This window comes from Sebastes umbrosus, chromosome 13 (assembly GCF_015220745.1).
Source record: "Sebastes umbrosus isolate fSebUmb1 chromosome 13, fSebUmb1.pri, whole genome shotgun sequence".
Classification (NCBI taxonomy): domain Eukaryota; kingdom Metazoa; phylum Chordata; class Actinopteri; order Perciformes; family Sebastidae; genus Sebastes; species Sebastes umbrosus.
Genome location: NC_051281.1, coordinates 15,613,484 through 15,629,124, shown reverse-complemented (window position 1 = coordinate 15,629,124; position 15,641 = coordinate 15,613,484). Strand labels below are relative to the sequence as shown.

Below are 15,641 nucleotides of genomic sequence, written 5' to 3'. Positions count from 1 at the left end.
AGCCTCTACAGAGCCACAGTGAAGCAGGATCACGTCTGATGAAAGAGTTTGTCCCTTTGCTGACTGAACCTGATCCCCAAAGCTCACGTGACTGCGATGCATTATTTATTTTTACATTTGAAGGTTTGAGTCATCAATACGATTCCTAAACATGGCAGTTAATATTTGAAAATAATTTATTTTCAAAACCATAAGTAAAATAATACATTATTTTTTTCAGCAATCCTTGAAAGTTAAAAAAAAAATTGATAAAAACTTAACTCAAGGTCCACTTACATATTAAAATGCTTCAAGGGCTTTCAGTTGCATCCCGTGGCCTTCATCAGTGGATGGAGTTTGTGAAGTGGAGATAGAAAAAGTATTTATACATAAATAAATAAATACTTAATCAATAGATATAATAAGTACACAGAATTTAAATTATAAATAGTATCAATAAATATTAAATAACAAATAATTTGTATAAATATTAAAAGATATTTTATGACTGATCCATATTATATTGTCAATTGAATATATGTTTACACACTAAAAATCATTGGGTTAAAAATTGACCCACTTTGGGTCAATATAGCACCGATTCAATACTGGGTTAACTTTACTGAACAGTACCAAACTGGTTATTTTGACCCAGTGTTAGACACAACAAGCTCCAGTTTTACCCTAAAACCATAAATGTATCGTACAAAATGATATGCATGTGACATACAAAACTGCAAAGAATACATTATTATTAGCTAATTATATCGGTCACAAATAGTGACGTATACGTTTAAAAAGAGCTAGAGTAGATCAGTTCACAACCATATTATATTTTAGTTAACAGAAATATAAAATATAACATTAATACTGGGTCAACACAGCCCATTGTCTGCCCACGGTACTGGGTAATGTGTTGGCACTATATTGACTATTATAGGTGCTTCACAGGAGTCATAGTTGTTGACATTATTAAACATTTAACACTTAAAAATCTGCTTACAACTACAATATAGTGTGTTTTAAACAACAGATTAACTGTTTATATATTGTTAAAAGGGGTTGAAAGAGTGTAACCCTGAAGGGAACAACATACAGAATGAGATAATTAGGAATGAGCATTTAATCTACAATAACTATATAATATTAATGATGATTTCCTTTCTATTTGACAGTAGAAATTAAATAATTTAAAATCATACATGGACAGGCATTTGTAATATGAATATCTGCAGTTCTTAAATCTTTTTCATTTTTTAGAAAATAAACCTAAGCCACGACATATGATATCCTTTTATTATTAATTAAGCATTATGGCCTCCTGCAGTGTTAAATAATAGTGACTGTATCTCGGACAATGACGTCTAATCAGAGCCGAACAATGCCTTTGTGCGGAGCCGGTCTGGTGCATTCAAACTTATCCATCATTTTATAATAGGATCATACAATTTGTGGATAAAGACTTTACAGTTCAAATGGTCACGTCTCATCATACTACTGGAGGGTTTTCCTTCATTGCTCCTCTTTTTGTGATGAACGTATGTTAATATTCATGCAGATTGTCCATTCGTGGGATTTGGTAAAACTGGATACAACTCTCACATTTACTACCAATATAGCAGCACTATGAAAAATACTATATGATATCCTAAATCTGGTCCGAATACTATAACTGATAAATATAACATAAAACTGCAGCAGACAAAGTTTTGTTTGTTTTAAAGGTCCAATCAGTCATTTTTAACCATATAAATTAGAGGTGCATTCATTAAACTATTTACTGACTTATAGATGAAAACTTTGTATTTTGTGTTTTTTATTTGATGATCATTAAAAAAAATATAGATCTGATTTGCTGCTATTCACAAATATTACTGATACACTAGCAAACATAATGACTTGTATTTAATTGTTGTCTAGTGTTAGTCCTTGTATGTATTATGTATGTGTTTATTTAACAGGTACAACAATGTCACATATTGTAAAGTGGTGCAACAAATAAAAGGTATATGGGGCATCTAGCTGAGGCTAATTTGCAGCACCCGTCCTTTCACGAGCCATAGTCCGTTTGGCTAGTCTGAATCAGAGTGAAAATTATACTATTGGTTTGTTTTAGTCTGGTTCGGTTTCACAGTGCACAAATTATAGAGTACCAAATTAAAAAAAATAATTTGCCGAATTTATCTTTTTCGTCTCGAGAGGTGCCACTTCTATGCAGGGAATCACAGACTTTGAAATATTGCTGTCAAAGTTTTTTCAGTTTGACTCGGCACTGATCTACTGTACGCATGAATCTCTCCCCCAGTTTATCTCGAATGACTTTATAAACGTAACTATTTTTGCGGACTTTATTTAGCATATTCTGTATGTTCTCTACGGCCCAAATGTCAAGCAAAGCAGATGTTAACCTGTCGTTTACCTGTGTACATCTCAACAAATGCCCACACAGGCAGCGTTTTGATTCGCTTGGAGACGGTCCGACACCATCAGCATCAGAGTTTGATTAAAACTGACTAAATGTTGGTTTGTGAAAACGCCCTTAAAGGCACTTAGTTGCACCTTTAAGCCACCAGATGAAATGAGATATTTCAGGATAATGACGTAAACTAAATTGGATTTCAAAGTGGCAACATTTTCTGGCTGTTATTGTGGCGAACCCTATACGACCATACAACAAGGAAACCAAAACAAACTATATTTGCACTATTAAACAGAAGTTGAGAAATAAGAGTAATAATAAAAATGAGTGAAACAAATGGACTCCAACCTGTTGAACCCTCTAGGATATAATGTACGACAACATGTAAGATGTAAAAAAAAAAATGGAAAAAGATATTTTTCTGAATACAAGTGGACCTCTACAGTCGTCAGTTACATTTAATATTTGTCTGCTCTGATGAACCGGAGGCAATTTACAAAAGGGGGCGCTGTTGAGGCAGATAACTGACAGCTCAAAATGCCAATGAATGGCAGCGGCTGTTGTCTTCATACTGACATTTTCACTGATCCCTCATAAGACAGACAGACGGTGTCACTGCTGACAGGCACCAACGCTACTCTCTAATAACCGAGTTACTGAATTAGATGTTTGGATCTTTGAAATCGTCGTTCAGATCTATTTAGATGAAGAGTTCATCACTTTTCTGTGTTGATTAGTTATATGGAAATAGTTGTCTTGAGGTTTGAAAGTTACTTTGACCCCAAAAGGTCACTTTAAATCCCCCGTGACCATGAGAACATCTGGTTGGAGGAAGTCAAAATACTGATCAGCAAGTAGTTTACTGCACTTTGAGTAAGGGCATGTTACATGACACTTAATGTAGGTGTTGTAGTGTGTAATAAGTGTACAATCTGCCCTATAAATGCATTAATTTCTCCACTCTGTTGGACAAAAAAACACTGAGTTCTTCGCCAATTATTGGTAAAAAAAAAACTGGACTGTCGTCAACCGTCCATTAAGGCTGTGAGTGACTCAGTCCGACAGGTGAGACATTAAACTTGCTGCTCACTCTGCGTTTAACATGAATCCAGTGATGTTCCAGCTAAAAGTGTTTTTTTCTTGGCTAATGGGTCTCATCTCAGCCTACGGTGTCACTGCAAAGTCCTCAGAGGTAAAAGTAAAACGCAAAACACGGTGGCACAAAACCACATCTAGTGCATTAACAAATCAGAGCATTCCCACAGTTGAGTCTAACGGTGGAACAATTAACATCAACTGTGAAGAAAATGTGTGATATTCTCCAAAGAACTTAATGTATTTATTTTGAGGGTTGTTTGCATTTATTTATTTTTTTATCTGTGAAAAGCAAATTTTTCAGTAAAACCTCTCACCTCCTAATTTAACGCCTCAATACTGAAAAGAGTTTGGAGTTTAAATAAATTATTTTTCAGAATATTAGCACCTGTATGCACCTTTGGAGCGCTCAGGTCTACGCATGATGGAGAGGCATCTCTTTTACGCTTTATGTCAGTTGGCGGCCAAATTTCATGGCTCGCACTGCTATATTTCATGGTTTAACATTGTGCTGTACATTTTTGGATACATTTATTATGATTTCTGTAAAGATTATCAATACAGTCCAGACCAACTCAACTTCTGTCACTACTTGAATATCGCTTTGCGTATGTTAAAGGTTAAACAACAACAGCAAAAAAAATAAAATAAAATGCAGACATCTTTTTTCATTTTCAGTACAGCCAAAGTAGTATTAAACATTGTTTTATTTGGGTTGAAATACTCCTTTTTGACCATCACCAACAGCTGGGAACTAAATATTAGCACACTTTTTTTCCCCTGCAAGTCCTCAAATCACTTCAATTTTAGATTTTACTAAACAAAATTGGAAATGAACGACTGGGTTTTACAATTCACAAGGCACACTAATCCAGGTAATACTGATTTTTCTTTACACATAAAAACCTGATTGTCTCATCGCCCACATAAACTGAGGGATATCAAATGAATTATTCGAGTTTAGACTTGAGGAAAATGTTATAATCTTTATTCTCACACAGTATTTGGGTCATATCAACAATAGCAGATCTTTTCAAGAGCATGCTTTTTTTAAAAACACCCCATATGGAGTGAAAAAAACGGACACTTTCATTCAACAAAAGCTATTAAATATAATTTACAGGGGGGTAGTGAAATCTTCCACCGAAGACAATGATCAAAACACAAGTTGAAAACTTGTCTTCCCTTGATATGATATAGACAGTGAATTCAAACTCATGAGCCATATAACTTCTCCATGGTCCCAAATTAACTTATGAAACTTTATATTTATATATATATACAAAAATGTGCTACACAGACCAGCAATGTTAGAGACTATTGTCTATTGTATAAGAAATTTAATAAGGTTAGACTGAAGCACTCTTTTGTGCACCATCCTAAAACTAAATATGGAGCCTAATCCCAGATCAAATGTACGTTAAAGGGCCCTGAATATTCTGTGATTGTAATGTTTAAATGTACGTTTCTTGTATTTGTCCTTTCTGTGATGGAGCTGCTGTTATGCAAAACAAATTTCAGACCTGTCTGACAATAAAGTATTATCTTTATCGTATCTTAAATCAACCACAAAATAAAAATCTATAAAAATGCAGCTCACTGTTAACTAATAGGACTGACTGTATTGCACTAGTGACTTCTACTGTTTTTACTACAAGGTGTGTTACAACATATTCCTCCCTGTGTCCTCCCTTTTCACATGATCAAGTGTCTTGTCCATGCACTTGGTTTTTTTGTTCTGGTGAGTTTTCACATGTTTTGCCAAGTGGTCACTCCTCATGAACCTCTTGCAGCAGTCAGGACAAACAAATCGCTTCTCTCCAGTGTGAGTCCTCAGGTGTCTCTGCAGCTCATCCGACCTGGTGAAACTCTTCCCACAGAAGAGCCAGTTGCACACAAACGGCCTCTCCCCACTGTGCCACCGCAGGTGCGCTTTCAGGTGCGAAGTTTTCCCGTAAACTTTCCCGCAGCCAGGTATGTGACAAATGTGCTGCTTCTTCTTGCCAGGCTCGTCGCTGGAGGAGGACGTGGAGGACTGACAGTTTGGACACCTGCACCTCCTGCACCGACGCGCAGTCGCTAAAGGAGACTTTGTGTGCAGAAGAGCTGCGATCTGCGTCTGGTATTGCGCAAAGTCAGTGTGTCCAAGAACCAAGCCTCTCTGCAGCTGGAAGCGATGATGATGTCCAAGAGTGGAAGTGTGGGTGACATGGTTGCCCTGCTGCAGGCTCCACCATGGGATATCCTCTGCAGGGTTTGGGGACAACTGTCTCTGCTGCTGCTGGTGGTGCACAAGGCTGGAGGGTCCCGTGACAAAACTTGGCATCGCAGGAGCAATTGGAGATGGCGCTGCGTAATTGACTGCAGGGACGTATGTGGGAGGACAGGAGGACTGCAGAGACTGCATGGAGCAAGGTAGCATCTTCACAGGGGAGAAGTCATAAGGGTACGAGGAAGGGTCTGCAGGAGGAGTGAGAGGAAGCTCGTGGTGGGAGGTGAAGGAGCTCTGGATGTGCAGCTGGGACTTTGTGGAGGAGGATAGTCCGAAAGAGTTGCTGCTGCTGCTGCTAGCCAGGCTGCTCTGAGGTGGTCCCTCGGTAGTCCACGGGTGAAACAAGCGAGATGGAGAGCCCAGAGTTGTTGTTGGATCGTAGGGGACCTGGAGGAAGTCTGCAGGGTTTGATGATCCGTGGTGGTGGTGATGGTGATGGTGGTGATGTCCGATCCGGTTACAAGTGGCAGCCAGGAGAGCCAGAGGAGAGTGCTTACAGTTCTCTGGAGAGGAGTTTGGAGTGCGATCCTGCAGAATAACAGAGACACACATATTCTATATTACAATTAACACACTGGGAAAAAAAAACACACATAAATAAAATGTGCTACATTTTTTTTTAGCGATTAAATGTTTTTTTTGTCTTTTAGATTAGTTTCAATTTGATGTGATGATAAAAAGTTGTCATTAAGACAAGCAAACAATTAGTAATCAAATTATGTCTTAGATAGTTTCAATTGGATGTGACATAAAAAGTTGTCATTAAGATGCAAAACAATTAGTAATCAAATTATATGACATTAGACTATTTTATACTTCTAGTGTAACACTTGTGTTTATATGTATTTATTACACCTACTTTACCTGTTTTATTTGCTTTATAACTGTGCGTGTTTTACCTGTTATATGTTTTATCTGTTTAGTTTAGTCTTGTCAAGTATTTGTTTTAAAGCACTGACCAGAAGAAGTGGCAAACTGTGAATCTCGTTGTATTTAACACAATGGCAATAAAGCTTTCTATTCTATTCTATTCTATCAAAGTAGAGCTTTTGTTAAATATATAAAAAGACTCTAAATGGATCCGGATGACTGACTTTACAAGTTATATTAAAGTAAACAAGTGGCCACTTTCAAATCTCAAGACTCAAGACCAAAAACTGTTCTCAGACGCTTTTCTTTAATTGATCAAATGCTGCACTTTACTTTACTCTTTTGATTGTTTTTTTATTATCCTTTTAATTTTTTTCTTTTAACTTCTACTTGTATATTCTTTTTTTTTTTTATCGTTGTGTTCTTTTATCTTTGCTTTTATATATATATATGTAAAGCACTTTGTAAATCGCCTTTGTGTATGAAATGTGCTATATATATATATATAAATAAATAAACTTGAATGCCTAAAAGTCGTCAAAGTAAACATAAAGAACTTGCAGTAACAAACCTGGAGAAAAGCCTGGAGTGTTTCATTCCGCAGTACAGCCACTGCTGCCATGGTAAAAACGTCCTCCTCTTCCTCTCTCTCGATGAAGACAAAATAATCAAAATAATCAAAAAAAAAGCTCTAATTTTAGATAAACGTGAAGCATTCGCAGTAAAAAAAAAAAGATGCGTCGAGCATGCAGGTCTCCTCTCCTCTCCACTCTTGCTTCCTCTCTGCGAGATCTCCTCGGTGTATCTGCAGAGTGAGTGAGGGATCACTTGTTAGGATTTGATAAGGACTTTGGTGGGCCGCCAGCCAGTCAGAAATAAGATTTATTACTTTGAAGTTTGCCGCTGCCCAATCATCAAAGAATAGCGGCTCTTTGAGAGGGGAAAGCAAATCCTTTGAATCCACAAAGCTCCTATGGTGTGTTTGTTGGTCTGGATAAAGGAGCTGATTATTAGGGGGGATGGGAAGGGAGGAGATAAAGGCGGGACAATTAATGAAGTAATCACTATGTGGGAAATGTATATACACAAATAATTGGATTTTCTTGATCAAAGACCCCCATGCCGCCTGGAGACCCTGGTATTGGATGCTGTAGTCATCTGATCCTCTTTTTGTAATTAAGGATTTGTAGCAGAACCCCTATGTGACAATGTGACATTGTTATCTCTGGAGATCTCCAAGAGACTGTTTGATGGAGGGAAAAAGAGACCAAATCAAGTGACTCAACACAAAAGTTTCTCATCTCCTCAACAATCTCTTTTTACATTTTTTTGTAATTTGAATTAAATTTTCTTTGTTGTTCCAACACTGGCATTAAACACTTAATTATGCCCTCTCTGAATTATTTAAATACTTAATTCTCCTTCACTCATTTCAATCATTTGTTTTTTTATCGGAACCTTATTCCTAATTTTTTTTTCTTCTCTTTTGTTGAGCATTAAATGTAAGCTTATAGAGCCTTAGGGTGAAATTCCCAGCAGCTAATTCAAATTATAACATGTTACTTAACATGACACAAAAGGGGGGAAACCTCTGTTTTAAATCAGGTGACAAAAGCAACACTTGAAATGGTGATGTCTCTATTGTGTTTCCTTATAAACCTTCTATATCTCGTGCATCCAAACTAAACAGAGGTATATATAACGTGAGTCTTGTTTTTGTTTCAGAACATTTAATGGGAGGCAAAAGTATGCAGTTTTTTCTTAAGATAATATTCAAACTTTTGTGGCAGAGCAGTCGAAATGGAAGTTTTCTATATCAACTCTCTGATCTTTATCTGGCTTCCCTGAAGAAACAATCACTGTCCTCTCAACTAGTTTGGAGCGGCAGATTTTGAATTAGATCTGTTCCTTTGAAGGGATTAATGTTCCCAGTCCTCTCCCACGGCTTTACACACAGTCATGAGGGAAAGGGGGAGTCCTGCTGGGCTGCACTGGAGCCATGTTAAACTACAAAACTGGCTACAGGAGGAGTGCTGTAGTCACACTGTTGACTGATAGAAAAAAAAAATAGTGGAGATTAACCTTGTTTACATCGAGTTATGGCAGCAGTGGGTGATGAAGTTTATTGTGTAGAGCATATAAAAATAAGCAGAAAAACAGGAAGGTCACTACTTTGAATCCTGAGCCACGTCGTATTAAATCTGCCGTTTACAAGAGAGAGTGAGCACTTGTATATGTTTCACCTGCAAAACCATCTCACAGAGGTCACATTATTGATGGTTGCAACCTCCGAATAGGTGAATGGACGTTTTTTCATGATCAAGAAATACCACTTCTTAATAAGGCACCCTTTATACACAGTTTATAACTAATTACTTTACTAATTAATACATAATTTACCAATGCTTTATTGATCAGTTATAAGCAACTAAGAAGAACAACTTTCGGGTTGCCAAGTTGTGAAAATCCCTTTAGCTGATGTTTATCCTCCTCCAGAATAACAACCTTTATTGTCTTTTTATGTTTTTAACTCATCAGTAAAATGAATTTCTGTAAAAACACTTTATTAATGACTTATTGACACACTGCAGACTTGATGGCTTATTAGAAAGTGAGAAACCATAACGGTAGTAAATGTTATACCAACATTTATAATTAAATTATTACCAAACAGAAAGGATAAACAGCCAAATGTTTGTTTTTCACAACCTGGCAACTCAACTTTTGCTCATAATAAGGGATTCTGAATGATCTATAAAGTAGATCTAGTAAATGATTTATTAACCATTTATAAAGCCAGTAGCTACTAGTGAATTGTACTAGTGTACATGTATTCACTTTGTGCATCTTGGTATTACAGGGTTTGGACACAAAGGATCTCAAAGCAGGTAAAAAGAGAATTATTAAAAAGACTGAATGGTTTATAGATCAGTAAGAACAAGTTTTGGGTTGCCAGATTGTGAAAAATTCCTTCGACTAGTGTTTATCCTTTCTATTTGAGTGATAGCTATAAATGTTAAAGCTATAAATACTTCAGGGTTTCTCACTTACTACGAAGCATCTACAGCCCAGTCTCACGACAAAGCGTGTAATAGACCCGCCTGTCCACCAGAGGATAGCATGTCAGTGTCACGTTTTGTGTCACCGTGATGTGAATATTACACGCCTGCATGAAGGTGCAGTGTTTTGTTGTGACGGTTGTCACGTGTTTTCCATTCTGATGTCACGTTGTTTCCGAACGTGTTTTACTTAGTTTCCGTACTTATTTTAAGCCCAACCATGACGTTTTGCCTAAACCTAACTAAGTGGTTTTGTTGCCTAAACCTAACTGCAGACGTTACCGTAGTAAAATCTCTCACGATCAAATGTGACTTTAGTGTAAACAAACATGGCTGACGACAGGCAGGAAGAATTAGCGATGTTAGTTTTTGCTCCACTTTGTACTGAAAATTGCCGAGGGATGGATGGATGAAATCATTGAGAAATGTTAAATAAATACTTGTGTTGTTGCCACAAATCAACAAGTTCGTCCTCCGTTTCTGAGCTCCATCTTACTACTTCACGTTTTGCATTAGCTCATTAGCCACGGCCGCAATGACGGCGGTGGTCGTCCTTCCGCTTCAGTCAGCTTGGTTCTCAATTGGTTGCCGTTCTTTCCCACGTGACTGCGTCATCGGCTGTCCTCGGGGTTCCCCACACACAACAGGATATCCGATCGTAAATATTGAACAAGTTTAATATTTACAATTTGAAATCGGTGCAGCCAGGATAAACTTCCGAGCCGATCGGGGGATGTAAAAAACACTCTTAACATACCTCACACTACAGGAATATCTGGAAAGATAATCTTTAGAATCATTAGAAAACTGGGGCCAAAATTGGGTCGATTCTCGTGTAGTGTGTGCCCCGCATAAGTGGTTTTGTTGCCTAATCCTAAGTGAGTGGTTTTGTTGCCCCCCTGCTGGTACTGCACATTAATACAGGCGTGTACTATTCACGCTGACACGCTTTCCTCTGGTGGGCAGGCGGGTATATTAAACGCTTTGGCGTGATATCAGGTTGGCATTCAAATCTGCAGTATGTTAATAAGTTGTTAATATTTTTTTCTTTTAAACACAAATCCATCTTACATTGGCAACCCCAAAGTTGTTTTTATGGATAGCTCATAACTGATTTATAAAAGCACTATTAAATTATTTATTAATAATTTATAAAGCTGTTAGTTTCTACTTATAAACAGATTTATAAGAGGATGCATTATTAGAAAGTGGTACCAAAACAGAACTTTACTGTTTACTTTATTGGTGTACATGTATTCACTTCATGCATTTTGAAAAAATAAAGGATTTGGGCTCAAAACAGGTGAAAAGATTATTATAAAATGACTGAATGCTGTAAAATCAGTTAACCAGCTGTTACCAACTAAATTACTGACCAGCTCAGACAGTAAACATTTCTACAGTCTACACCAAAAGTTTGTGTTTGTGCAGAGACTCTGTCAGTTAGTTTTTACTTCCAGGTTTAAATGTCAGATAAATGTCAAACGTTGTAATCTGCTCTCTTATGTTAAAGCAGACAACTGTTAAAGTAAAGGGGAAATCCACCCTAAAACAGAATTAAGATGTTTCTATGATCCTGAACAGCAGCAGTGATTTGAGGACATTAAAGCAGCAGATATTAATTCTGATTTTGGGTGGATTTTCACTTAAATCAGCTTTACATGTGAGCTGTCATACTATGCAAAGGCACATCTCAGACATATGTGACAACTGCATGAATTTTGTAAACCATCAGAATTACCAAATTATTGATATCTTCCTTTGAGATACTCTAAATGCAAGTTCTTACATTTTAATGCATCTCAATAGGACTCCAGCTGAGGGATGGATTTGGCTGAGCAGGACTTTGATATAGTTTGTAAGAAATTCATGACTGTGTGCTTGACACAATGTCCAGTCCCCGAGGTAATTTACTTGCTCCAAACCTTTACCGTCTGATGGCCATGCCTCAAGTTTCACAGGGTCACCTCAGCAGTGGTTTGGCTAAAAGAATTTTTTCCTGCAGCATTTGATGGGAAAATTAACTTGGAGGAACCCCCCACTGCAACAGTTTTTTGCCTGTAGACTCAAAGGTTTGAACATGGAATCAGTCTGTACCATCCGTGTATTTCATACAGTACTTTAAAGCATAAAGCCGAGAGTCGATCAACAGAAATACTGTTAAGACGTGGAGATGTGTATGAAGCTGCATTTAGGGATGAGCAGAATATCTAAGATACAGTCTTGCAGTGGTTACAGGAAACAAAACTCACACAGTTGTTGTATCTGAAGAGCGGGAAAGTGAAGCAGGTATTTTTCTACATATATGGAGGCAAAGTCCCGCCCCTTCTGGTGGACCACCATGGGACCTTATTTTGGAAAGAATATGAACGGTAGTCAATGGAGAGAGACAAATATTTTTTGGATTCTGTTTGAATTGCACCATGAATCACACATAGGTTTGTCAATTTGAAAGATAATTTTGCAAGTCAAGATAGTCGCTGTTTGTTGTAAAACTGATGAAGTATAAGACTGTGATAATACACAATTAGAAAGACTACACAACCAAAAGTCACGCTAGTTACGATTCTCTCACTGAAGCTATGATGCCTGTGTGTTTCGTACTGGGATGTGCTTACACCAGCAACAGATCTCGCTCGTTCTTTCTCTTCCCGGCTGATAAAAAGACCAGGAGTCGCTGGATAAAACACACCAGGTAAAATAACGTTTCATTTGTGCGTGGAACAGTTAGCTAGCTAGTGCTGGTGACGTATATTGTGCGAGACGAGAGATGTAGTTCGCTGAGTGGTTTCACACAAATCTAATTGATACTGCGACAAACTGCGACTTTCTTGACTTGTAAAATTATGCTTTAAATTGATAAACATCATATGTGTGATTCATGATGCAATTCAAACGGGATCAAAAACATATTTGTCTCTCGCCGTTGACTACTGCTCATATTTTTTCCGAAATAAGGTCCCATGGGGTCCACTGGAAGAGGCGGGACTTCGCCTCTCTGTGAAAGTCGGAGAAAACCATAAGTCAGTTTCTGGAGTTCTGCACTTTTGGCTCATAATCCTATCTGGATCCGAAATCTGAATTTTTTGCATTAAAAACAAAATGAACAAGAAAGATACACCAATGGTCAGTAGTCAGTAGTTTAAACACATTTATTTGACTCATATAAAATGTCAGTTTACTAGAAATAAATATACATTTACAACAGATATCAAGTGTGTTGCTGACTTTGTTTTGGTTCAGGTCCGGTTCAAAGTTGACGAAGGCAATCTGTAGAAGATAGAAAGAAAAACTGCACTGACAATCGTCATTATGCAGCACACTCTACTAATACACACTAATACTTTTAACTATCATTTATTTTATTTGAATGATATACTTCTTATTGTATTGACCCCAAATGGATCTGAGAAAGCGGAGCTGCATGTGATCTTGACATTTTGAGCGAACTGACAGCGAGAACTGGGGATTTGACAGAGTCAGGGGGCAACGCCACAACACGAACCCTTTTTAACTTTCCATATTCTCTGGACAGCTGGAGAGAAAACAGGTTCCACATCTGTCTCATACGAGAGATATCAGAGAGGATGGTGGGGGTTGTGGTGGTGGTGGTGGTGGTGGGGGTGCATGTGTGAGAGTGAGAGTGAGTTTGAGTGTGTGGGAGAAAGAGAGAGGGGGAGAGGGAGAAATGCTCGAGGCTACTGGGTACTTGAGCCGCTATAATGGTGTCTCGTATGAGAAAACATCTGTGAATTTCCTCAGTGATCTACAACAATGTATAACTCAGAGCAGTCACTCAGCAGACCTTTGAAGTTGCTGTCTGACAGAAAGCTGCCATTGTTCGCAGCCCCCAACACACAGAAACTCCAACTTTGGTCTCACTAATTTTCCCTGCAATGCGATACAACTCTTTTTTCTCTCTCTCTTCCGAGCCTATGAAGCCGGGGATCTCTGCATATTCAAGAGCAAAGAGCAAAGCCTTGGCAATGTGCAGGATTGGCCTGGGGTCACGTAAGGCGGGACAGGTCATTTTACCTTCTCTCGGCCCACCCTGGATGAGTTAATCCAGCCCTAAAGAGGGAAACTCTCCCCCTCTGTGATGATGTACAAGGTTACAGCCTGTAGTGCTCTCCCAGGAATTATTACAATACCATCACCATATCTACTGTGATGCAATAAACAAAACCGTCCTCACATATTCAAATGATGTCAGCTTTTAAGAACAGGTGGTTTATGTTTTTATCATACTTAAATTTTTAAATATTCTTTTACTTAAATATTGTCATCTACGAAAGCTTTAACTGTACACAACCAATTGTTGGCTCGCAAATATTAAAACAAGATTCCATGCTGTAGTTGGCTATATAATCTATAAATATATAAATGTGTTAATTTTAGTAAATATTTAATTAAAAATGTTACACAAAATGAAAACACGAGAGTGAAATAAACTCAACGGATGAACTGACCTTTATCTTAAAGGTGCAGTGTGTAGGATTTGGCGGCATCTAGCGGTGAGGTTGCAGATCGCAACCAACTGAAACTTCTCCCGTGTGCCAAGCGTGTAGGAGAACTACGATGACCGACGCGTAAAAACGTGAATGGCCCTATCTAGAGCCAGTGTTTGGTTTGTCCGTTCTGGGCTACTGTAGAAACATGATGGCCGCTCCACATGCTCCACATGCTCCACATGTAGATATAAACATCTCATTCTAAGGTATTAATTTCAATGTTGATTAATCTGTTGATTATTTTCTTCATTAATTGATTAGTTGTTTGGTCTATAAAATGTCAGAAAATGGGGAAAAATGTGGATCAGTGTTTCCAAAAGCCCAAAATGATGTCCTCAAATATCTTGTTCTGTCCACAACTCAAAGATATTCAGATTACTGTCATAGAGGAGTAAAGAAACCAGAAAATATTCACATTTAAGAAGCTGGAATCAGAGAATTTAAACATTTTTTTTCTTAAAAAATTACTCAAACCAATCAATCAAAATAGCTGGCGATTAATTTAATAGTTGATAACTAATCGATTAATTGTTGCAGCTCTACTATTAATATTATATTCAATTTCTGCCAATAGATCCCCCTAAAAGCTACACACTGTACATTAAACACTATGATACAATATGTAAAAAATATTGATACAAATAAAGTAAAAAAAAGAAAAGGAAAGAGCTTGCAGAAACTACGTCAGCAGGTGATCTTAAGGGGCATATAAAGAAAATACTGTACTATGTCAGTGGGGGGTCTCCATGGAAACCTATTTTTTACAGTTATACCGGACATTACTTTATTCTGACCTCAATCAAAAGGCAGTTTTGTTGAACACCAGGTGATAACGTCCCTGCTCCTCCTGGCAGTGGCAAAAAGACAAGCTTTCTGTAATGCATCCCAAACTGAAACAAGGCCGTGTGTAATTCTCACACTGTTACCCGTCCAGCGTTTATTCAATGGCAGCTGGTCGCACCATCTGGGAAAGCAGCACCGGGGCAAAACAAAACAGGTTACACCTTTGGCCATGCCAAGTCTGCTAGTGCCCCACTCCGTCTACAAACTGAGAGAGGCTAATCACAATTTCACGCTCTGATTTGTCAAATCCCAGTCCAGCACTGGAGGCACCAAGAAAACTTTTAAGTCAATAAATTCCATGGTGTGGAGGATAACAGCTTTTCCATACTGTTTTTTTTTATTGTTCTATGTAAACATTGTCTAGCTTTTAAACAAGGAAGCAACTGAATGGTTTCTTTTTTTTTTTAGCAAATGAAAAGGAAGCTGACCAAAACATTTGGTCACCACCAAGATTAGCGGCCAGGAACCAAACTCCTCATGCATGCATTTTATATTCATGCAAATGTTAACAACAAAACAGTGCAGAGTGCCCTCAACAAACTGCAGGTGTGAGGAAGCTGAAACAAAAGCCACTGTAACCCTAATGGCATCCC

At 37.8% G+C, this 15,641-nt stretch overlaps 2 protein-coding genes across 6 annotated transcripts in view; both read right to left on the bottom strand.

Moving 5' to 3' along the window:
• Window positions 1–4,080: 4,080 nt before the first annotated feature.
• Window positions 4,081–7,628, bottom strand: sp5a (Sp5 transcription factor a). 2 transcript variants are annotated; one of them, XM_037788959.1, is made up of 2 exons: window positions 7,207–7,628; window positions 4,081–6,320 (listed from the first exon to the last, which is right to left on the bottom strand). In XM_037788959.1, exons 1-2 carry the CDS (start codon window positions 7,255–7,257, stop codon window positions 5,157–5,159), a joined length of 1,215 nt encoding a protein of 404 aa, XP_037644887.1. In that variant the 5' UTR covers window positions 7,258–7,628; the 3' UTR covers window positions 4,081–5,156. The 2 variants fall into 2 exon arrangements, with proteins under 2 accessions (XP_037644887.1, XP_037644888.1); XM_037788960.1 differs by having other exon boundaries at window positions 4,081–6,293; window positions 7,207–7,624.
• Window positions 7,629–12,834: 5,206 nt separating this feature from the next.
• The window catches only part of myo3b (myosin IIIB), a 70,161-nt gene continuing 67,354 nt past the window's right edge, over window positions 12,835–15,641 (bottom strand). For all 4 annotated transcript variants that reach the window (XM_037790965.1, XM_037790966.1, XM_037790967.1 and 1 more), the window contains one exon: window positions 12,835–12,964. The gene's annotated coding sequence lies outside the window, so the exon portion shown is untranslated. The remainder of the gene's footprint in view (window positions 12,965–15,641) is intronic.